At 41.7% G+C, this 25,440-nt stretch overlaps 1 protein-coding gene across 1 annotated transcript in view; it reads right to left on the bottom strand.

Annotated features, from left to right (window-relative positions):
* The window catches only part of nup205 (nucleoporin 205), an 89,251-nt gene that overhangs the window by 44,698 nt on the left and 19,113 nt on the right, over positions 1 to 25,440 (bottom strand). The window contains exons 6-18 of the mRNA XM_078417003.1: positions 24,883 to 25,111; positions 23,841 to 24,005; positions 22,557 to 22,732; positions 19,153 to 19,269; positions 15,990 to 16,127; positions 15,377 to 15,527; positions 12,064 to 12,269; positions 10,539 to 10,721; positions 10,048 to 10,098; positions 5,413 to 5,622; positions 4,992 to 5,091; positions 2,126 to 2,263; positions 1,199 to 1,388 (exon numbers count right to left, since the gene is read on the bottom strand). Of these exons, the coding sequence (XP_078273129.1) occupies positions 1,199 to 1,388; positions 2,126 to 2,263; positions 4,992 to 5,091; positions 5,413 to 5,622; positions 10,048 to 10,098; positions 10,539 to 10,721; positions 12,064 to 12,269; positions 15,377 to 15,527; positions 15,990 to 16,127; positions 19,153 to 19,269; positions 22,557 to 22,732; positions 23,841 to 24,005; positions 24,883 to 25,111 (2,054 nt within the window). The remainder of the gene's footprint in view (positions 1 to 1,198; positions 1,389 to 2,125; positions 2,264 to 4,991; positions 5,092 to 5,412; positions 5,623 to 10,047; positions 10,099 to 10,538; positions 10,722 to 12,063; positions 12,270 to 15,376; positions 15,528 to 15,989; positions 16,128 to 19,152; positions 19,270 to 22,556; positions 22,733 to 23,840; positions 24,006 to 24,882; positions 25,112 to 25,440) is intronic.

Consider the following 25,440-nt stretch of genomic DNA (forward strand, 5'->3'; position numbering starts at 1 on the left):
ATCACATAATGAAATGAGTAATAGCTATCACCCAATCAACATTTGTCTTCCCCCAGAAGTATAGGACACCATATGAGCAGTGAATGTACTTAATTAGAAGAAAATGAAGCAATCAGCATTCTCATTCCAGACTTCCTGTATCTATCCAAATTCTCTCAATACTTTTGGTGCTTTAGAGTTCAATGAGCTCTCGAGTTTAGAGTTCAGAGCCCCAGCAGTTCATAATCTAATTAATAATTTGGATGAAAGAAGTAACCAAAAGATACCATTGTTTGCTGTCGGTAGTAAGCTATGTGACAGTGAGAGTTGTGAGAGAGATGAAGAAATATCTGTGAGATGAAGATTGTGTAAAATGAAGTAGAAAAGACATGGCAAATGAAATAAAATATGCTCAAATTTGGCCAAAACCCATGTTGGTCGTTAATGTTCAGTTGGCCCTGGGTATTCTTGGAAACAAATCGTTGAATGGTAATGTGCAGGTGCAACAAATAATTTGGAAAATAAATTATATGTTGGTCTTTAATTCAAGAGGATTTAACTGAGAAAAAATTGTTTTGTTTTGTTTTTTCTATTTTTCTTTTTCCTTACACATCCCAATTCTCTTGGTATTGAACAAAAGGTCATAAAATGTATGACTAAGTTATGAAGAAAGAGTTTCATTTAAAACTGCACATACCTAAATTTTAATTGAAGACATACTTGCTCCAGTGGTCTTCAATAGCAAATCACAACGGTCCATGTCCCCCCTACCAGGCGAGTGGCGAGGCCAGGCCCGGCGAGCGGCGAAGCCAGGCGAGGCCAAGATCGGCGAGTGGCAAGGCCAGGCGAGGCCAAGCCCGGCGAGCGGCGAGGCCAGGCCCGGCGAGCGGCGAGGCCAGGCCCGGCGAGCGGCGAAGCCAGGCCCGGCGAGCGGCGAGGCCAGGCGAGCGGCGAGGCCAGGCCCGGTGAGGCCAAGCCCGGCGAGCGGCAAGGCCAGGCCAGGCAAGTGGTGAAGCCAAGCCAGGCAAGCAGCGAGAGATAGGAATGTGGAGCTGAGGTTAAAGATCTGACATGATCTTAATGAATGGTATACAGGGAATGGCTGAATGGCCTTTCACTTAAGTTTCAAAAAAGAACATTGCTTGTAGGAACATGGGAAAAGGGAAGGGGAATGAGTCTTTGTAGATACCTCATGAGCTTTTTACGGGGCATGACTTACCGGGCAATGTTAACAACATGGTCAGCTTTTTTGGAGCGTGGATTGATGCCTTGCAGCAGCTGTTCAAGGGGTGTGGCTATGATGGAAGAGTGGCTCTCTCTCAGCCAATCCATGAATTGATTCTCCTTCTGCAGGGCAAGCTCCAGAAGACCCAAAGAATATCCCACTGCCTTTTCCAGGAACATTTTACCTGAAATATTTTTACAACAGAGCCTGTGATTAACAACATAGAACATGCAGGTATTCTGAAGGTGATGCAGGGTGTGCGCGAGTGTGTGGGGAATGTGAGGGAAAAATAAATGTGGAAGGGAGAGATCGAGAGAGAGAGAGGTTAGGTTTATTATTGTCACATGTACCAAGATTCAGCGAAAATCTTTGTTTTGCATTCCATCCAGGTAGATGACAGCCGGAACGTTGTTGTTCTCGAGCCTGGTGCTACATGTTTTCAAACGTTTGTATCTTTTGCCCAACAGGAGAGGGGAAAGGGGGGTATGAGTTTGAGACGGATCGTTGATCATGTTGGCTGCTTTCCTGAGGCATTGAGACAGAGGCAATTGAGAGGAGGCTGGTCTGCCTGACGCGCAATGAATCTGTGCAACTGAAAGGAAAGCCATTTTGTGCAAATTTTCTAGGTATCTTGTTACAAATCAAGAAACCCAACTCTGTTCTTAATAAAATGACAGACATTGGAAAAATTGAGATAGATGAACAATAGTTTTGTTATTGGAAATGTGACATAAAGGAGGAGGAAATATTAAGTAATTTTTAACAGCATGGATCAAGGGAGCTGTAGGGCATGTAGGAAAGCATATTTCTGGCTCGCGAGTTAAATTCTAATAGCACAACTGAAATATATCCATACAAAGCAGTATTAAAACACATCAGCACCCCAACTCATTTCTACACTGTGCATTGTTCTTTGCTTACCAGGGAATGGTGCACATGTGTCTAGCAGCTTAACTCCTTCCTCCAAAAGGCTCAGACAAAGACTCAGCATTGGAGAATCATTCAACAAGTGAAACATCAGATTGTATCCTGGAGACTTGTAGGCAACCACCAGTTCTCCTAGGGTTCAAAGAAAAGGAGTAATTCTTTTTGATATGTTTTTTAGACTTTGATATTGCATGCCTGCATCATGAAAATGGCGAGAATAATCTCAAGATATAATTAAAGACACAGACAACATTTAATCTGCAAGCTGCTCAAAGCTGTGGTTGCTCATATCTGGACATTGTAGTTATTTTGTTTCGTAATACTTCACTTAATAGTACATGGCTTCCTCCAGCAAGCCCTGACTGGAAGGAAGTTTCACTATGTGTCTCCAATGACTGGGTTAACATCTTATTGTGGTTTTAATTCAATCCAGGAATGCAGGCTGGAAAGTCTTTGCCTGTTGGCTACAAAGGTTTATGTGAAAAGTTTTAAGCTGTTCCCACTTAGCTTCCAATACAAATAAGAAAGGACCAAGAGTAGGTTAGTCAGCCTCTGAAACTCATTTTACCAATCAATAGGTTTATTATGACTGAGCAGTAAATATGTGAATACACCAGTCCCTTAATTCAAGTCATTGTTATAGATTGTAAATAATTAAGGCAAACACTGACCTCTGTGGCACCCATTAGTTATCAATTGCCAATCCAAAAATAACTGGTTAATCACAGTTCTGTTTTCTGTGAGATAACCAATCGTTTACCCATGTCATGATATGACCTCCAACTACATGTGCTTGAATCTTATACAGTAACCTATTATGTGGCACTTTATAAATGCCTTTTGGGCATCAAGCACATACTGGTTCTCCTTTATTCACCATGTTTGTAATATCTTCAAAGAACTTGAGTAAATATTTTAAACACGTGATTCCTTTCATAAAAGCAGGTTGATTCTTCCTAAAAATCTGTTTTTTTAATTAATTCTGTTTTTGCTCCCTTAACGCTGGATTCCAGAAAATCTCCAATTGTAAATGCTAATTTAACTGGCAAGTTTCCTCTGCACTTTAATAAATACTGACATTGTGGTGTTCTCATTCAAAGAATTACATCATCAGTAGCCCACAATGGAAAGAGTGCCACATCACTACAGTACAGAGATTATTAAATGGGGTGGAGAATTCTTTACTCAATATGCTGCGCTGATTTGTTTCACGCCCTAATCCAGAAATATTCATTTTTATCAGCATAAATCTCAAAGAGGAAGAAGGATTTACAATTCAAATTTTACTTTCAACCCCATTGAAGGATAAATTACATGACCATTGGACAAATCCTACATGACCATTAATAAACCAAATTCTTTCCAGCTTACATTCAATTCCCTTGATGTACTCCAATCTTAGGAATGCTCAACATTCATAGAACATAGATCACAAGCACAGGAATGGGACGTTTGATCCACAATGTTTATGTCGAACATGATGTTTAGATAAACTGATCTCAGCTGCCTGTACCAGATGAATAACCGTCTATTCCCTGCACTTCCATGTACCTCTCTAAAACACTCTTAAACCTATCATACTCCACTACCACACCTGGCAATGCGTTCCAAGCCCCACCACTCTGTATAAAAAAACTTCCCCCCTACATAGTTAAACAGTCCCCCCTCTAGTTTTGGACATTTCCACCCTGTGAAAAAGGTTCTGACTGTCTACCCTATCTATGCTCCTCATAATTTTATATACTTCACACATTCATTTCCTCCCGCCTAGACTACTGCAACTCCCTATACACTGGGATCAGCCAATCATCCCTGTCCCGCCTGCAATTGGTCCAAAACGCCGCAGCGAGACTCCTGACGGGTACCCGTAAAAGGGACCACATCGCCCCGATTCTGGCCTCTCTCCACCGGCTCCCAGTACGGTACAGAATCAACTTCAAGCTCCTCCTATTCACATACAAAGCTCTAAACGGGCTCCCCCCCCCCCCCCCCCCCCATATATCAAAAATCTTCTAACCCACCACTCTATCTCCAGATCCCTCAGGTCGGCCGAATTGGGGCTACTCACTATCCCGCGGTCTAGGCTTAAGCTCAGGGGTGACCACGCTTTTGCGGTTGCAGCTCCGAGACTGTGGAACAGCATCCCTCTCCCCATCAGAACTGTCCCCTCCATCGACTCATTTAAGTCCAGGCTCAAAACCTATATCTACTCCCTAGCGTTTGAGGCCCTCTGAGGCCCTCTGTAAACTGTTTATGTATGTGCTATTATGTTTGTGTGCCATTGTATGTTTGTTTCTTAGTACCTGAACTGATGTACAGCACTTTGGTCAACGTGGGTTGTTTTTAAATGTGCTATACAAATAAAATGGACTTGACTTTGAGTCACCCCTTAACCTCTGCCGCTCCAGAGCAAACAATCTAAGTCTATCCAACCTCTCCCTGCAGCTGAAACCCTTTAATCCAGGCAGCATTCTGACAAAACCTCCTCTGCACCCTCTCAAGTCTCCACATCTTTCTTGAAATGGAGCAACCAGAACTGCACACAATACTCCAAATGCAGCCTAAATAAAGTCCAGTAGAGCTGCATCATGACTTTGTGACTCTTATGTTCAATGCCCTTCGTAGCGATCAAGGCTAGCATTCCATATGCCTTCTTTACCACCCTCTCTACTTGTTCTGCCACCTTTGGTGACCTATGGACTTGGACTCCAATATCCCTCTGCCTTCAATGCTTTTAAGGATTTTGCCATTAACTGTATACTCTCTCCTTATATTCAACCTCCCAAACACTCACACTTGCCAAACTCCATCTGCCATTTCTCTGCCCATTTCTGCAGCTGATCTATATTCCATCACTTACCTTGAAGCTCCACCATTTGGTCTGTAAAATCATCTGTTCGGGGCTCATAATCTCTCAGAAGTTTGTAGAAAACTTCAAGTACAACTTCAGCCACCTCCCACTGTGGAAGATCATACATGTCAAAATCAGTATTATCTTACAGACCCCAAGGACTGATTCAAAATATTGAGGACTCTGGAAATCAGTACAAAAAATGCTGTAAACTCTCTTAAGGCCATGCAGCATCTATGAAGCTCACAATTGGCATCTCTGGAATAACCCTTCACTACCTGTTCGGACATAATGACCTGCAAAGTATTACCAACATTTTTAATTTTACATCAAATAACTGATATCTAGTTGCATAAAACAGTGCTCAATGAAGGAACATGGACAAAATATAAAACTTAGCTTCGCTTCCAAAGTCGAGACTGATTCTCACCTTTTCTGCAGCTCTCCTGTACGCTCTTGTGGGAAAGCGAAGAAATACAGAGTCCCTGAGGAACCGGAGATATGGATCAAATCCTGGAGGACGGAGTCCTGCTCCAAGGTTTGTGGGGAAAGAGCTTTCCACCAGGATGCTTATTAGGTAACTAAATGATCTGGTGAGAGCATACTCCTCACTACGAGATTCAATTTCATTCAGCTCCACCTGTGCAAAACAGAATAAGTCAATTAAGAATCTAAAATCACACTCTGAATCGACAGAATTAGACAGCAGCGTAGTCATTTGCGCTGTTGTTGATCGATCAGCTCTTTGAAAGAACTATCTGATTGCTTCCATTCCTGGTTATTTATCCCATGGTTCTGATTTTTTTTTTTAATCATGTACATTTTCTGCTGAAAGAGCTTCCAAAGTCCATTCCAGATCTTAATAACTCGGAGCAGAAGAACTTCTCACCTCGTCACCACTTCCATCCAGAGGTATGTACAAACATAAAATTACAATTCAACTGGATAACAAAACAAACACTGGCTGCCATTATGGATTTCATCTCTGCTGGCCACATATAACAATGCCAATCACGCTATCCATGTGAGTTAATACCTGGATAAAGTACCGAGCAGGGCCAACATAGCACTGCCCAACCCAATATGAACATTTTAATTTAAATGCTTATCTGACCTGAACCCAATAGACAGATAGGCTGAGGCTATTGTGAATTGGGGAGATGATCATACGGGCAAGAATTGCCACTGCAAGAGTGGAGGTAGAAGTATTGACTTTGGCAATGAACAGAATTTGGAATTGGAAGCTCAGCTCAGAGTTAACCTCTTGGTCAAATAAAATGCCGAGTGTGAAAAGTCTGGTTCGTTTAGAAATTGTAACCAGGTAGTAGGACTAAACCATCGTGGCGGTGTTTCTGTAGCAGGAGATGAAAAGGATTTGTGTCATGCCTAGACTAATGGAATCATGAACAGGAAATCTGGGTGCTTGTTTCTCATTTCTCAAGTTAACATTTATAGAGGACCCTAAACTGCACACAAATAGTCAATTCTCAAAGATGGGAATTGAATCCCAAATTGCATAGAAGTGAAAAGAAAAAATGCTAGAAATACTCAACAGACCCAGCAACAAAGGAAAACACAATGCCCAGCTCAGTTCATTCAGGGCAAAATTTCTCAGTCTGTCATCACAACAGAAGTCATTTGAAGAGTACAGGGCTGTCAGTATGACAGCCAGCCACTCACTCGAGCACACTCACCTCTTGCAGCTCTGCAATACTAATCAACTTCAAGGGCTGGCTGAGTGTTGCTTCAGCCGTCCCAAGAGGCAGAGACAGTTGAAGTCAGGTAGATAAGTAATTAAGAATGAAAAAAAGTAATTAAAATACCTTAAACTATGAGAAATTAATGAAAAAAAAGTTTTTAAAAAAAAGAAACAAGCCAGTTGCATTTTTAATGAATGTTGGCAAACCTCTTTCAAATGAATGGTCTGCAATAGTTATGCCAGGCATGAATTCAGTATTATATTTCACTCATAGCTGTCCAGTGGAGGAGTTGGAGGACAAACATGCTAACATCAGAACCTTCAGCCCATCTCTGACTGCTGTGATTCAATGCATGAGCTGAAGACAATAATGAGCTGACCTGTGAACAGGACTATTGATACACCAGCCACTAGTAAGTGCACCAACCCTAAATCTCCCATGGATTCAGTGTCACCAAACATTGAGATTTTGTGCTCTCCACATATGCTGAATTTACTTTTATTTTCCCCATGTTCAGATTAAATAAAGTGATTAAATCAGAGCGATGAAAACTGAATTCCCAGTGTTGAAATATGTATCATTGTCATGTTATCATTGTTGATTGAAAAGGAATTTGCAAACAAATGCATACCTGAATATTAAAATTACCAAACAACATGTATTAATAATAGTCAATTCCAGAAAATGCAGATGACTGTTTTTCACTGAAATGTATCACCTGGGCTGAACCTTAACACATAAATCGTATAATTCTAATACATTGCCATCTTTTTATGTGGTTATTGATTACATTTGAGTGTAGGAGTAAAGAGCTCCTTCTGCAGTTGCACAGGGCCCTGGTGAGACCACATCTGGAGTATTGTGTGCAGTTTTGGTCTCCTAATTTGAGGAAGGACATCCTTGCTATTGAGGCAGTTTAGGTTCACGAGGTTAATCTCCGGGATGGCGGGACTGTCTTATGAGGAAAGATTGGAAAGATTGGTCTTGTATTCACTGGAATTTAAAAGGATGAGAGGGGATCTTATAGAAACATATAAAATTATAAAAGGACTGGACAAGCTAGATGCAGGAAAAATGTTCCCAATGTTGGGGGAGTCCAGAACAAGGGGTCACAGTCTAAGAATAAAGGGGATGCCATTTAAAACTGTGATGAAAAAAACTTTTTCACCCAGAGAGTTGTGAATTTGTGGAATACTCTGCTACAGAAGGCAGTAGAGGCCAATTCACTGGATGAATTTAAAAGAGAGTTATTTAGAGCTCTAGGGGGTAGCGGAATCAAGTGATATGGGAAGAAGGCAGGCACGGGTTACTGATTGTGGATGATCAGCCATGATCACAATGAATGGCAGTGCTGGCTCGAAGGGTCAAATGGCCTCCTCCTGCACCTATTGTCTATGTTTCTATCATTTGAGTAGGTTAATACAATGCAGCTTCAGAATGGGTCACCAAGAGTATAATCAACACCATGAAAACACCCCAGGATAAATATATATCAAAGCTTTATGACTTTCATGGATATTATCTGGTTAACCATTTACAGAATTTAAAAATGTTTGTTTTCAAAAAATATATATTCCAGATAACCCTACACGATTTGCAGAATTGAAGTGGGATCACAAGCAATTAATCAATTCCAAACCTGAATACAATTACAGTAATTAATTCACATATATGGAAATTATACAGACGAACACTCAATCTCTTCCCAAGCAGGTGTGCATCTTAAATACAGCAATGTGTATTCTCTATAGGCCACAGAAGCTAACAATAATAATTTTGTCTTATAATAATTTTTTCAGCTGTAAGTGCTGTGACCAGTAAGAGCCAACAACAAATCCACCTCAAGGGAGGATTTAGCACATCTTTACTAAACCCAATCTTTTTTTCGAGAAAGTGGATGACATATCTTATCCAGCTAACATTGCAAAATAATTTTGTCTGACATTTTTTCCTGCATTTTAAATATTATATAATTCACCATCTTTAATGTTCATATGGCTATAAATAGGAGAAAGCAATAATGACAAAATGTTTCTGATACTTTAACCTAGCTGAATGTTGCAAGACATTTGTTGAACCCGATGTTTCAGATCGGAACCCTTCTTCAGACTGATTGATAGGTTTTACATACTTCACTATTCAAAATCCTCAGCTGCACAAGCTCTTTAAATCTTCCTTCAGCAAATAACTAGTTCCTTTGTAAATTTTTGGTCACCTGTCCCAAAAGCTCCTATTTTTGGTCAGTAGAAAAAATATCTGCTTAATAACACTTCTGCAAATTCAGAGAGCTTGTGCAGATGAGAATTTCCAATAGCGGAGGAAGTAAAACCGATCAATCAATCTGAAGAAGGGTTCCGACCTGAAACATCGTCTATCCATGTTCTCCAGGAATGCTGCCTGACCCGCTGAGTTCAACCAGCATTTTGTCTCTATCTCTGGTATAGATCTGCAGTTCCTTGTTATTTTAAGTACAATCAGGAATAGATGCCAGATCCAAAATGGAGAACTGCAGACACCGTGGAGGAGTGTGGACATGGAGCATTTTACCGAGAAAAAGAGGAAGAGACCATGAAAGGATTTGAGAAAGGGTCTTATTGCTGAACCTGGAGCCAATTTAAATTATGAGACTTGCCGTGTTAGGATACAATTGCAGACATTGATGATTTCACATGTATGCAGGATGAAGGAAGGAAGACCAGCTGGCAGTCAAATCTATAAGTGACAGAGATACATGCTTTGTAACTGAGCTTTGGAATTAATTGCTTCATTTGATTTCCTATTTTGATCCTGTCTGTTTTGAGAATGTTGATAGATTTCATTTTGGGATGCTGACAAACAAAATGCCCCAGGTTATCACACTTCATTCCTCACCTATTTCCTGCCACACAAAAATATTTCTTCGAAGCTGAATGACCTTTTCCGGTTCCTGGTTTTTATGTCTTATATTGTCCAATTATTGTTGAGGCATTACAAAGATGATGTAAACAACTAAATAAATGGTAATGCCTAAATCAAGTGCTAGAAATTGCTGAAAATATCTGTGATTTTACAAGCACAATTGTACAGGGTAATTGAAACATTCTGATACGGCACAATAAATTATTTCCACCATTTGCACTTTCATTTTAAGGTGAGAAAAGTCTATAAAACACTCATTCTCATCCCATCTGGGATAATTCAATTCCCCAATCCTTCAGCTCTCCATTCCTGTGCAGCTGGTCACAGCATCCGAAACACTGTCTCCTCCATCACTGGCATAATACCAATCCTGAGCAACCACGAGAAATCTTTTGAAATACTAGTCACATATTTGATAGCTGGGTCATCTGCTCATTCAGTACAGCTGTTATCTTGCAAACACATACCTCAATTCCAGTGTCTTGCCTCTGACTTGGGATTCTAACTGTCTGCAAAATCTAAAAGATAAAAGTAAAATTGTTGAAAATGTAATAGTTTTTATTGTAATGTCGTGAAAATGGATTGCACTGAAGATAGCGTCAGGATGTGCACAACTGATGTCACAAATTGTTTGGCACTAATGTAGGAGAAAACAAGCCCTAACGACGGTCTCACTTCGGCTTTGCTTTTTCATTTTAGCTATGCTGATTACCACACCACTTCAGCACCAACAAGCTTTTCTGCCACGAGACCGTTCCTCGTAGGTCCCTTCCACGAGCTGTCCATGTTCAAGAACAGAAAGAATGTCACAAGACCAGAAAGCATAATTGTTCAGTCCTGTTCTCACTGTGTTGACATTTGGTAGCAGAAGCCATTGTGACTGAATATTTTCATTTCACCTTCATTACCCTGTCTTCACTCAACACCACAACATACCGCACCATTTAGCTTTACTTACCTGGGTGTATTCCAACGATTGCCAAAGAGAAGCAGCAATCTCGGGTGATTTGCCAAATGCTGCCAGTGCCTTCAGAATGTCAGCCTTTAACACAGGTGGGATACTACACTGGATTAAGCCTAGCATAACCACAACAGGCGTCCATTGTGGGTGCTCACACAGAGCCAGACGAGCATTCTCACTCTGCAAGATAAAATGAGTGAATTTAAGCACAGGAAACTTTTTGCTACCATCTGCATGTCCTCTTTCCCGTATCATGATAGTATTGGAGTCTTACAAAAGCACAACCCCACAAGGTTGAGTCATGGTGTGCCAAGAGCTTAACTGTACATCTGAAGAGGGCAGCACAGTGGCATAGCGAGGAGAGCTGCTCCTCACAGCTACAGCCTTCCAGGATCGATCCTGACCCTCTGATGTTGCTTGTGCTCAGCTTGAACATTCTCTCTGGTGACCTCATGTGCTCTGGGTTCCTCCCAAACACAAAAGACATTGGGCCTGGTGGATTAACTGACCACATAAATTACCCACAGTGTTACCCAAGGTGGAAGATTCTGGGGGACGTTGGTGAGAATATGCACAGAATAAAAATAGGATTCATGTAAATTCGAGCTTGGTAGTTGGTGTGGACTCAGTGGCCCTCAGGGCTGGTGTCCATGCCCTATGACTTTAAGGTTTGCACTCTAGCTTAATCCTGCCTGGGCTCACGTGAGAACAGACAAACATAAACGTGGACACAAACCATCTAGTGTACCACAAAAAGCTGGAATAACTCAGTGGGTCAGACAGCATCTTTGGAGAAAAGGAATAGGTGACGTTTTGGGTCTCGAACCGAACTGAGTTACTTTGACCCGCTGAGTTACTCCAGCTTTTTGTGTCTATCTTCGGTTTAAACCAGCATCTGCAGTTCCTTTCTACACATCTAATGTGCCAAGTACTGCTCTCCATCTACAACACCAGATCAAACATAGACCTCTTTTGCAGCCACCTAGCAGTGGAACTTCTTTGCTTTGAGATTTTCATCCGGATTCTGTAGCAGAAAATCACAGCTGAAAATGAAGCAAACCCGAAGATCCGAAGTGGATTACCTCACATTTGTCTCTGAAAAGTATTCACAGCTTTTCATTTAAATTTAAGTTACTTTCTTCTGCTGGTACATGAATTACACTGTTGCTGGCACCAAAGTAACATCTTCATTGCAGTTGGGACTATGCTGCGTGAACACAAATATGCACAACTGAAATATGGTGAATTGTTTGGGATGACTTGGCCAGTACACCCAGAGAAGCTGAGCGAAACCAATTGGGAGATTTAAACCCACACCTACTACAAGTGATGACCCAGTTCAGAAGGGTGATTAGGAACTAGATGAGGCGTGTCATGACATGAAAGGTTAGTTACTGAAATGAGGAGGGAGGGATAAATAAACATTCACAGAATACCTCTGCACAAAGTAAAGAGAGGGATGAGATTTCTCTCAAGAACATTCTTCGAGTTGGATTTATAGCGTCCATCCAAGATACCTTACCCAATTAACGATGGTGGCAGTAAGCTGCAGGAAGGCTACAAGGCCATCCATCTCACGCTGTGTTATGCCCCGCAATGGCATGTGCCTGTACTGTATTGTGTCTGTGCTTGGGATGTCTCTCCGTAAATGCTCATGGTATAACATCAATGAATGGAAGAAATGTTCCCACGATACCGGGTTGCCTCCAACCACTTGGATATTCTCCACTGCAGGAAACAATGAACATCATTTTATGAAAACCTTTTTATAAATCCTCCTTCCACCAATAATCTCCTCTCCCAGATATTGGCACGTGATTAGAGCTTCATTTATTCCCAGAGATTTTGCCTGAGTCAGCATTATCACCTGCGATCTTACAAGAGGGATGGCCAAAGACTATTCAGCCACTCTGCTTATCACACCAACTTTGATGCTAGTTTCAATTAAGTACTTTAAACATCAAATGCATAATCACCACATGAAACAGTACAAAGAAAAGCCCAATCTTGGACCTGAAATTTTAACAGTTTTTCTTCCACAGATGCTGCTTGACTTGCTGAGTGTTTTAGCGTTTTCTGTTTTTATTTCAGATTTCCAATGTGTGCAGCTTTTGCATTTACTTTCTTAGTCACTTTATCAATATATTCCTATTTCCAAAGATTTGCATGTGCAGTCCCAGACATTGAGCTCTTGTAACTCAGTCAGATTATATGGCTTTGCAACACCATTCTGCCAAAGTGCGCCATTTTACTTCTTTATATTAAATTGCATGTGGATTTGCAGGCCTTTGATAAGGTGCCACCCGTGAGGTGTTCCACAGGGGTCAGTGTTGGGTCCATTACTTTTCATATTGTACGTCAATGATCTGGATGAGGGAATTGATAGCTTTTTGGGCAAGTTTGCCGATGATACGAAGGTAGGTGGAGGGGCAGGTAGTGCTGAGGAAGCAGGAAAGCGGAGGTGCAAAGGAACTTGGGAATGCTGGTGCAGGATTCCTAAAAGGTTAATTTGCAGGTTGAGTCAGTCGTAAGGAAGGTAAATGCAATGCTAGCATTCATTTCTTGGGGACTAGAAGATAAAGCAAGCATGTAATGCTGAGGTTTTTATGGGAGCCGGCGAAGCCACATTTGGAATATTGCAAACAATATTGGGCCATATATCTGAGGAAAGTTGTGCTGGCTTTGAAGAGGGTCCAGAGGAGGTTTACGAGAATGATCCCTGGGATGATTGAGTTAACATACAAGGAGCCTTAGAAGGCTGCAACTCGTTGCAGTTTAGAAGGATGAGGAGGGGATCTCATTGAAATTCACCGCAAAAAAAAAGGCCTAGAGTGGACGTGGAAAGGATATTTCCAGTAATGAGAGTCTAAAACCCAAGCCTTAGAATAAAAGGACGTACCTTCAAAATAGAGATGAGGAGGAAGTTCTTCAGCCAGAGGGTGGCGAATCTGTGGAATTCATTGCCACAAATGGTCTTGGATGCCCAGATATTGGGAATTTTTAAGGTAGAGATTGATAAGTTCTTGACTAAGAAGGGTGTCAATTGTTATGCGCAAAAAACAGGAGAATGTGTTGAGAGGAAAAGAAGATCAACCATGATGGAATGGCAGAGTAGACTTGATGGACTGAATGGCCTAATTCTGCTTCTATGTCTTATGGTCTTATTTGCCTGGTGCCTGACTATTTCACCAATTATCCTCCTGAACTGTTAACTGCTCACTATTTCCTACAATCCCAAGCTTTGTATTCCTATAGACTATAAACGTGTAGTCACTTCGAATGGGTCATCCACATATAAAAACACTGTCAGCTCTCCCTGCGAGACCCTGTAGAGGATGCCTGACCCGCGAAGTTGCTCCAGCATTTTGTCGTCCCCCCTCACCCTCCCCCTCCGCACCCAGTTTCCAGCATCTGTAATTTCTTGCATCCTTAGAAGGCTTAGGAAGATCATCATGCCCTTGACAATCCTACCTAACCTTTACAGATGCACGGTACACAACATTGTATCACAGCATGGTTTTGGAACAGCTCCACCCAAGACCGTATGAAATTGCGGAGAATTGTGGTCATAGCCCATACCATCATTGAAACCAACCTCCCTTTCATTGATTCCATCTACACTTGGCAAGGCCACCAGCATAATCAAGGACCAGTCTCACCTCAGTCATTCGCTTTTCTCCCCTCTCCCAACAGGCAAGAGGTACAGAAGTTTGAAAACATATACCTCCAGATTCAGGAACAGTTTCTTCCCAGGCAATGGTACCGTCTCCTCACCAGCTAGAGTCCGGCCCTGACCTCCCATCTAGCTAATTGGAGACCATTGAACTATCTTTAATCGGTCTTGATCTCACACTAAATATTGTACCCTTTATCTGTACTCTATGGAAGGCTTGATTGTAATCATGTATATACTTTTCTTTGACTGGATAGCACACAAAGGCTTTTTACCGTACCTCGGTACACGTGACAATAATAAATTCAATTAAGCAATACTTTTTACCATTCTGTCTGCTATACCTTATCACTTTAACATTGTTTTTCCATTTTGCAAGTACTTTATTAACAGCCTTTTGAATCTATATAAATACTTAACCTACTTTCATCCATTCTCACAGATAATTCAGCAAATGTCTCAATGACATTGATGATTCACACTGTTCAAACCAACATTAGTTGTCCCATGCTTTTTCCAGGTGAGAATCAATGATGTTGCCGCTTTCCTTAACCTAATGACACGAGACTGAATGGCCTCCAGTTTACAGGTTTATCAAATAGAAATCTCTTGGTCCGTACAGCAATAGTTCTAGATCTGGAAGAATGGTGACATTTGTAGTGCACAATGCTCCAATCTTCCTCTGATATAATGGAGCCATTGCATTGCAGCAGTGACAATTTTATACTATTATGCATTACTAAATCTTGTAACCATTGAACAGTTGGACCGATAAGGGGGTGGAAAATCTTTGATAGAGATTAAGACAAAATTATTTGACACTGGGCAAACTATCAGCTGCTTAATGATGAAGCAACAAAAATTATTTATATGCCAGCTAACAAAAAAAAATTAAAGCTATGTTCATATTAAATTGGCAGGGTGGAAATATTTTCTGGGTAATGTGGTAGGTTGTACAACTCTGGATGGTGACTTGGCCCAAAAGACTGTGGGCAAAGCACAGCCTATTCTTTCTAAATCACTTTAACATTAGACAATTTATTATACACTGTTGAGTATCAGGAACAATTTTCGATAGAATTTTTATTGAATTCCCATCTGGCTTCCCACTTATATAGCACCGGATATTATAACAATTACCATTTGTGCAGACAAAGCTTACCATGACTGCTGCCATTGACTTTGAGTAGACTAAAGCAGTAGTGTGCACAATGTGGCCCATTGGCCAGTCCACGTAGCATCTTAAGGTAGGGCAGGTATAGAGATGGGGGCAGCATATCTCCCATCTGCCTCACAAATTTAGACAGAACCAGCTGCAAGGAAAGAAAACAGGTTTAACTATTTTGCTAATTCAACATTACAGATCTTGCTAAGATTTGAATATATTTTCATTGAATGCCAGAAATTATGGCAAGTATTAATCACGATCTCCATAATATTGATGAGTACAACCATTACGGAAAATTTTCACTCACAAGGTAGTGAATTTCATTCCCCAGAATTTGCTTACTGAACTGTATTAAACAAGCAAGGAGAGGCTTAAATGGGAATGAGAGCTGGCACAACATCGATCAGTAATTGAAGAAAGGCAATTAGTAAAGTAAAGCTGAACGCAAGCCTCAATTAACAAAGTGGACAGAAACTGATCATACCGCACCTAGAGCTTAATCTATCATTCTGAAGGCTGACCAGTACTTCAGCTACATTTATTCCTTTGATTCATATTTCTTACTGAGGATCTATCAAAGCTTGATTGTGCAATTTGTCTGACTTACCTGACGTTGTGGTGGTCTGTGGTGGGCCAAACCTGAGAAGGTACCAGTTGTGGTTGTGGTTTGCAGTGGTTCAGACGGACACCAATACTCAAGACCGAGTTCAAGTTTGAAAGGATCTTTCAGGTATAACTCTCCAATCTACCAAAAGGAGAAAAAAGGTCATCTCTGGAATACTTCATCATGTGAAGCCATTCAGTAAGGCAGTGAGACATCATGCATATAGAAGTACAGACTCAGACATGAACACTGTAGGTATATGCACTTAAAATGGACAGAGCCAATTACGTAGGTACTATTTGACAACTGATAATACTAGAAAATTTGGAGTAAAGGAACGGAATGCAAACAAGCTGGCTCTTGAACAATTCAGATTCCAGTGCCTAACCTGCAGTCCCTTCCCCTGCCACAGTATGTCCTCAGTGGTCTACCAGAACCAAAGGCAATTAGCACTAAAGTTGATGTGAATAGTTTATGCTACCTTCCATGTTAGTACTTCCAATGTACCCTTGGTTCTTTTTTCCCCTCTGCCATAGTTGGGCCAAGAGTTGTGAATCTGTGGAATTCACTGCCTCAGAAGGCAGTGGAGGCCAATTCTCTGAATGCATTCAAGAGAGAGCTAGATAGAGCTCTTAAGGATAGCGGAGTCAGGGGGTATGGGGAGAAGGCAGGAACGGGGTACTGATTGAGAATGATCAGCCATGATCACATTGAATGGCGGTGCTGGCTCGAAGGGCCGAATGGCCTCCTCCTGCACCTATTGTCTAAGGCCCTCAACTGCATACTTGTCATTTTCTGCACTTCTGCGTTTGCCCAGTCTTCGCATCCCCAGACAAAGAGGTGGATTCCCTTTGTCTTCCCTTGCACGAAAGACTGCCCAAGGTAACACAGGCCAGTCACTTTAATTCTCCATCTCACTGCCTCTCTTATACTCTCCTACTACATAAGAAGAAACCATTTGTCCCTGTGAGTCTGTACCAGGTTTCACGGGTAGTTCCATCAGTCATGTTTCCTCCAATTTGACCTGTAAATGTTCAGTGTCTGATGCTATTCCCATAAAGCTTACTGTAAGCTCAAGGAACAGCCCCTCATCTTCTGACTGGGCACATTATACCTCACTTTGACATTCAAGCTCAACATATTCAGATGATCAATACTTCTATCATTCCTTCCAAATTCCTTTGATAATTTCAGATCATCAAAGTAAATTGTTAAGATGTCACAAGAAGAAAAAGGGAATATATATAGAGGGATCTGGGGGTCCCAGGATGTCTTAATACAAAAACCTGGTTTGAAATTACTGCAAGTAATTAGGAAAAATAACAAAATATTATTTATTGATAGGGGAATTGCAGATGAATGTAGAGAGGATATGCTTCAGTGATGCAATGCACTTGTGAGACTGCATCTAGAGTGTTGTGTACACAATTGCTCCACTTATTTAAGGAAGGAAGTTGGTGCCTTAGAAGCAGTTCAAAGGTTTACAAGACTGATAAATGGAATGAGCAAGGTGACCTGTGAGGAAAGATTGGACAATCTAGGCTTGTCACACTGGGATTTAAAAGAGCACATGCACACTCTCTCCTGTCACCCTTTAATTCCACTGACATAAGCCTAGATTGTCCAACCTTTCCTCAGTGAGCATGTAAATGAGTGTTAAGAGTGTCTGAGAAAGCATAGACAATGGAAACAAAACCCTAAGGGATTTTGACAGGGTACATGTGGAGAGAATATTTCCTCGTGTGGGAATCCAGAACTAGGGATCAATGTTTAAAAATAAGGTTTTGCCCATTTTAAACAGGTTACGGGAAGAAGGGAGTTGAGCAAGATAGATAGATCAGCCATGATTAAATGGCAGAGTAGAATCGATGGGTCAAATGGCCTAATTCTGCTCCTATGACTTATGAACTTATAAACAGAAATGAGATGACATTGTTCTTCTCTTAGAAAATTGTGAGTCTTTGGGAACTCTCCTCAAAAAAATCTTGGAATATTTTTAAAGCAGAAGTCAACAGATTTTGAAGAAGGATGTAAAAAATTACTGTGGGTATATGGGAATCCAGAGTTGAGATCAGAGCCAGACCAATCACAACCTTATTGAAAGGAGACTAGCTTCAAGTTGCCTCTTCCTGCTTCTAATTCTTGATATTGTATTCTAACTCCCATACCTCTGTACAACTGCTCATTTTCCTCTTGGGTACCATACAACCCAATGGTATGAACATTGACTTCTCCAATTTTAGGTAACCTCTTACTAACCCCCCATTCCCCTAAAGCCCCTTTCACCCCACCTTCCCTCGCCTGGGCCCCACCTAGACTCCAACTTATTTTTCCCCTCCAAAGCCCACCTTCCCTCCGTTATTCTCCTTCCTCTAACTTCATAATCTGCAAATCCTCAAACCAGTTTCACACCTTCTGCTCATCTTTGGCCTTTGTTCCAACCATTTGCCTATCAACCCACCCCCCCTCGCCTATGTCGACCTATAACCTGCTATGCTTCGTCCTGCCTCACCTCTTTTCCAGCTTTCTACTACCCCCCAACAATCAGTCTGAAGAAGGGTCACAACCCAAAACATCACCTATCCATGTTCTCCAGAGATGCTGCCTGACATGCTGAGTACTCCAACATTTTGACTTGTACACAACATTCCTTCCCAATTTAATCTCTTATTTCTATTTTGTCACAGATCTTCCCTTGTGTTCTTTCCTCTCTACCCAACCACCACACACCATCTCAATTCCATCTCTGTATAACAAGCTTCTTCAGAACGTTTCCCATTTCTGTGTGAATGATTGACTGTTTCTTTTCCCACCAGATCTTTCGTGACCTGCACTGCAAGTATTTACATTATTTTCTGTTTTGTATGATTTTCAGCATTTGCAATAATTTGCTTTGGTACTTGTGGCCAGAAATATTCATGAAGATGTCAAATTATGCATTGGAAACAGAGGATTTTCTTATTTCCTCTTAGCATTTGTAAATTTAAACAATGCCAATTTTTCTTCCACCAGTCCTCCCTTTTCTGTGAATATTGTAGCAGGACTTAAAACGATATTGATAACCCTTTGGATCTTAGTTGTTTTACAACCACATTAAGCATGTTACATGAATGCCAGTTACTGATGTTACACTGTATGCAAGGGGCAGATAGGAGTTTCATCTCACCAGCAGCATTAGGTGCTCCAGGTCACGCCGCAATGTGGAAGGTGGCTCCGTACCCATCTGCAGGCTCATGTGAATGATTCGGGCATCCTCATCCGCACGGTTCCGCAGCTGTTTAACCTTTGGGAAGCAAGAGAAGAACGCAAAGATCATAACCTTGCTTGTGATGCCGCCTTTTGGGCGTTATCAGACGTACCAAACTACCACAGCACTGTCCGCTCCATCAAGTCTGCTGCGATCTCAAAGGGGCTGAAAGTTATAGAGATAAGGAATGGAATCCCACAGAGCTAATGTAGCACAGCAATGATAGATAAAATGAAAGAAGGGTGCTTGATGCACGTGAGGATCTCAAACGTCAGAGGTTTAGTGCATTCTGCTAAAAGATCCATTGTCTAGCAACCTACCATGCCAGTGCACAAGTTCTACAATACACAACCATATGGCCTCATCTAATATGTAAAGTAGAATTGAATATTTATATTTTTTATAAGTAGAAGGGTAAAGATAAGATATTTTATGTTAAATTAACATCATTGTTCACCATGAGTGTCTGCCTAAGTTGATCCAAGTGAAAGACTTTTAATCGCCTCACCATTGTACTAGATTTACACAAAATGCTGGAGTAACACAGCGGGTCAGGCAGCATCTCTGGAGAGACGGAATGGGCAACGTTTCAGGTCAAAACCCTTCTTCGGACAGAAAGGGCAGTGGGTGGGACAAAGATAGAATGTAGTCAGAGACAGTAAGACTGGTGGGAGACCTGGGAATGGGGAAGGGATGGAGAGAGAAGGAAAGCAAGGGCGATTTGAAGTTAGAGAAGTTAATGTTCATACCGCTAGGGTGTAAGCAAACCAAGCGAAATATGAGGTGCTGTTCCTCAAATTTGCACTGGACCTCACTCTGACAATGGAGGAGGCCCAGGACAGAAAGGTCAGATTAGGAATGGGAGGGGAAGTTGAAGTGCTGAGCAACCAGGAGATCAGGTAGGTTAAGGCGGACTAAGCAGTTGACACCTGGAACAGCGGATACAGTAGATGAGGTTGGAGGAGGTGCAAGTGCACCTCTGCCTCACCTGGAAAGATTGTTGGGGTCCTTGGAGTCAAGGGGGGAGCTAAAGGGACAGGTGTTGCATCTCCTGCGGGTGCAGGGGAAAGTACCTAGGGAGGGGTTGGTTTGGATGGGAAGGGACAAGTTGACCAGGGAGTTACGGAGTTACGGAGGGAACGGTCTCTGCGGAAAGCAGAAAGGGGTGGAGATGGGAAGATGTGGCCAGTAGTGGGATCCTGTTCGAGGTGGCAAAAGTGCTGGAGGATTATATGCTGTATGCAACGGCTGATAGGGTGGAAGGTGAGGACAAGGGGGACCCTGTCCTTGACGTACTAGATTTTATGGATTCATGAAAACCCAATAACACCACCCGAGGGCTAAAGGATAGATTGACCAATATTCCAGCTATGCCCCACACTTAAAATGGCAGGAAATATTTGTAATCCTTCTGGGAAAGTCAAAAGGAAATTCTGAAGTGGAGCTGAAATTGGCACCAATGCCAAAGACACTCCTTCTCTGCTGAAGTATCTCTGATCTATTAATAAGGAGGTCCAAATGCAGCTGGGTGCCTGGTTACATGTTTAACTAGTAAAGTGACATGCCAAATTAATTTTGCGCATCCTCACTTTCTACTGCACCACAGGCTCGTCTTCCAAGTTTGTTGGGAGGGAGATAAAGAAAAACATCTTTTGTAATAATAATTTGGATTTTAAATGTTAGCTATTTTTAACGTCTGAAAAAAGATATCTGAATTGAAAAGTAACTGTTACTTAAGAAAAAAACTGCTAGTTTGTATACAATTCGATTCATAAGTTCCAACAGCTTTTGAAACTTCCTTGTGTGCACATTTAAATGTCTTCTAAGATCGTCCATCTTGCTGTAACACGTCTCCCCATTAAGTTCAATAGAAGCTGAAGATGGAAGTGCTGGCTAATTTGTGAGAATCTTCCATTACATCATTGCATACTTTATTCATAAAACAAATTTACTTGACCTTTTTCTTTCCACCACAGACAGGGCAAAAAAAGCCTTGACAACATGAAGAGTATGCCTTGAGATCAATTAAAAACAGCGGTGGTTAAACATCCCAGAAATGCTTCCGAGCAGAACAACAGAAATGGCAAAACGGCCCACGCTCATGTACATGAGTAAACGAGCAATTGGTGATCAGTGTGAACGACCCACTGCACATGATTGTGATTCCAGCCAAGTTATTTTAATAAAGGATTTACCAATGGCTTAGGTCAACCAGCAAAATGTTAATTCGTTTGACCTTGCTATTTTATTTAAATCCACAACGTGGAGTCACAAGGAAAGGATTTGTGTGCTGGTTCATTGCTACCACCTGCTTTTAGCGGGAGCCGGGGGGGGGGGGGAGAGGGGGGGGAGAGGGGGGGGAGAGGGGGGGGGGAGAGGGGGGGGGGGGGGAGAGGGGGGGGGAGAGGGGGAGGGGGGGGGGGGGGAGAGGGGGGGGGGGGGGGGGGGGAGAGGGGGGGGAGAGGGGGGGGGGGGGAGAGGGGGGGGGGGGGGAGAGGGGGGGGAGAGGGGGGGGAGGGGGGGAGAGGGGGGGAAACAGTGCCAGCTCTGAGCAGACGGTTCAAATCAAAGTTTTACTGCTGTATCTACTAATGCCAATGCCAGAATGACAGTTTTGTTAAAAAAACAATTAACAAACAATGAATAAAGTTTACAAAGTTAGCAAAGTTTACCGTGGGGTTGAACAAAGTGCTGAGGTAATTCAGCCGGTCAGGCAGCACCTCTGGAACACATGGATAGGCAATGTTTTGGGTCAGACCCAAAATGTTGCCTATTCATGTCCCCCAGGGATGTTGCCTAACCCACTGAATTACTCCAGTACTTTGTGTTTTGTTCAAAATTCCAGCATCTGCAGTTCCTTGCATCTCCATTTTACCATGGAGTTACCTGGGACATGAATTTCAGACACAGGCAGCTTGGACACTCCAGCACAATTAATGGGCTCTTTCCCAAAAGATAAAATGGACAGGCAGGTGGTCAATTGTTGGCCAATTGCCACAAGCTTCAAGATCAAAAAAGATAAAAAATTCCTTGAAACTGCTGACCAAAATGTAAGTTGAAGGTGGTGGCAATGCTGCAAAATAGGGAAATAGGTTGCTGTGTTTCCACACAAATTAAAGCTTTTAGGAAAAGGATTGTGAAAGTTTATTTGTTGCAGTCAGACTTATAACAAATTCAACTGCACTTTCCAAAGCATAAATTAAAATGACAAATTAGATTAACTTGTTCTCTGCAGAGAATTGTATAAACACTTGAGATGCAAACCCAGTATCAGGATGAAAGTCTGGAACAACACTTTTTCCTCTATTGCCTCTGCAACTCACCTTCATTGGCATCAGTGTTAAAAAGTCTGCGACGAGGTTGTGAATCCTGCGGATGTAGAACTCATCTTGGTACAAGCCCTCAGCACCCACCACAGCTTCAGTGAGGAAAAGGAAAGCATTCTGTCCTATCGCCATGTTTGCAACCAACTCATCTGCCTCTGTGAACTCTGTTAAACCTGGGGTTAATACAAAATAGGCACATTAAAATGATCAGTAATCAGCATTCACATCCCATCACTCAACTTTATAACCTGTATGACACAATTATTACCCGAATGCTATAATTACAAGTAATATTTACTTGGGTGGATACCTTTCACAGATTGTCAAACACCAAAAACACCACAGAGTTGCGCACAATTAAAGCAGCTCACTGTTATGTCTGTAACTGTAAGATATCGTTTATGCTCAATTCCCTGAATTATGATGTCAGCATGCCAAAATACTTCTTCACTACCCTATCTACCTGTAATGCCACTTTCAGTGAACTAGATACTTGATGTCCATGATCCCTTTGCTCTGCAACATGCCACAATTAGCATTAATGGCACTGAGGTGGAAATGGTTGACAGCTCAAACGCCTTGCCATAAATATACAGCTTGGTTTGGCGACAGCTGTGCGGAAGACTGCAATAAATTGCAGAGAATTGTGGATGTAGCCCAATCGATCACACAAACCAGCCTCCCTCTCCCATAGACTCCATCTACACTTTATGCTGCTTCGGGATAATCAAGGGCAATTTACATCTTCGGTTATCCCCTCCCTACCCCTCTCCTGTCAAGTAGAATGAACAAATGCTTGAAAGCACATACCACCAGATATAGGAGCAGCTTATTCCCCACTGATATCAGACAAATGAATAGTCCTCTCATTAAATGTAATCCAGATCTCCCAATCTACCTCATTGCTACCCATACACCTTTTTTTAATCTGCTCTTTCTCTGCAGCTGTAACGCTTCAACACGATAACACTAAATTCTGCATTCTGGTATTTTTCTCTTTGCACTATCTATTGGCCTTGTTATGGTTTGATTGTACTCATTTATAATATGATGTAATTGCACAGCATGCAAACAGAAATTTTTCACTATATCTCATTACACACAACCAATACCAATAGTGTGTGGTCAGCGCAGTTTATAGGGGGCCAAAGGGCTTGTTCCTCTGTTGTTATGTTTCATGTTCCATGTTCTTTGTGATGATTATTATTCCAGAGCAAGCTAAAACATGCAACCTTGTGAAAAATATATATTTCTGAAAAGCGGATAAGCACAAAGATTTACCTGTCGTGTCAGGTAATTGCGAGATCCTTCGTAGAGCCAAGGCCCAGGCCAGTCTGACCACAGCCTGCAGGCCCGGCAGTTTCCAAGGCTGGGAATTCTGGAGCCTGCTATGAATGGCAGTCACATACTGTCTTTCTGTCAGTAATGGCAGTTGATGAATTAATTCTGTTAAAAGAAAATATTGCATAGATTTCAGAAGATGGAGAAGAAAGTCACTGCACAGCGTGCAGTCAGATATATGCATACACCTACTAGATGAATCTTTCTCAGCTTTCCTTGTCTGAAGAAGGGTCTCGACCCGAAACGTCACCCATTCCTTCTCTCCAGAGATGCTGCCTGTCCTGCTGAGTTACTCCAGCATTTTGTGTCTATCTTTGCTTCCAAGGATACTGACTCAACAAAAGAATCAAGCCACACAACTCAAATCATTGTTTTTTCATTTACTCCAGGGATTTAGTGAATAATTGAGCAATTTACTGAAGCCCCAACACCTGCTTCTGACTGTATGCTGATCAAATCGGAGATAATCAGTCATGCAAAGTCTAATTAAATAGCCAAAATTAACAACAGTATAATATTACTCAGTAAGGATGTGCAGCAGTCACAATTTGTGAGAATGGGAGACAAGAGTCAGAAGCAACAATCCAACTAATTTTACCAATTTCTCAGACTCTTGGACATACTCAGATTTGACTTTGCAATCAGAATGAAAATAAAAAACAATTATACAAAAGAGCTTTCTATAAGACTTACTGATTACGCAAATTATGCATCTTCGTTATTGTGATAAATGTTAGCATCAACATCTACAAAATATTCCACAAACTCTCCAGGAGAGCTTCACAAGAGCCAGATCTACTAGCGAAAGAAATTGAGAAACTTTTTCTTTTCATTATACTGGGCACAGAAGCTTACCTAGCAATAAGTATTGGTTGTCAATAAAACATATTGTGGCAATCTTTCTAAATAGCTTACATTGTTAAGATTTTAAAACAAATGCAGTTAATCGTACTTCAATTTGATCCTTATTTGATAGCTTTACCTTCTCTATCCTCGGTAACATTCTCCAAGAAGCTTATATCAAAGCAATAAAGCAGAGCCATGAGAAGAGCCAGGTTTACATTATCCAGTGTGCCGTCTGCCTCTGTTGTGACACTTTCCATGTGGCAGATGAGAAACAAGGTGTCGTCTTTGCTCAGTGGTGTCTGGCAGGCCCAGGCAAACAGACATTCTGCAAGGGTTTGGCGGCTTTCCTTAATCAAATCAGAGACCTAGAAAGCAGCAGTGATTATTCAGTTCATAGGAGAACAGTAATACTACATTAATATGACACAAAAAACTGAAGATACTGAAATCTAGCGCAAAAAAATAAAGTGCTGGAGGAACCGTGGAGGGGATGAGCAGATGACGTTTCGAGTTGGTTCCCTTCCTCAGACTGTAGGAGGATACTGACCCAAAACATTTTCTGCCCATTCCATCCACAAATGCCGCCTGACCCACTGAGCTCCTCCAGCAGAATGGTTTGTTTTGCTCAAGATGACATTGTGGATCAGCTTAGCAAATTCCATCCACCCAAAGTCCTCCAAAGCAAAGGGAATAA

Source organism: Rhinoraja longicauda, chromosome 20 (genome assembly GCF_053455715.1).
Source record: "Rhinoraja longicauda isolate Sanriku21f chromosome 20, sRhiLon1.1, whole genome shotgun sequence".
Taxonomy (NCBI): domain Eukaryota; kingdom Metazoa; phylum Chordata; class Chondrichthyes; order Rajiformes; family Arhynchobatidae; genus Rhinoraja; species Rhinoraja longicauda.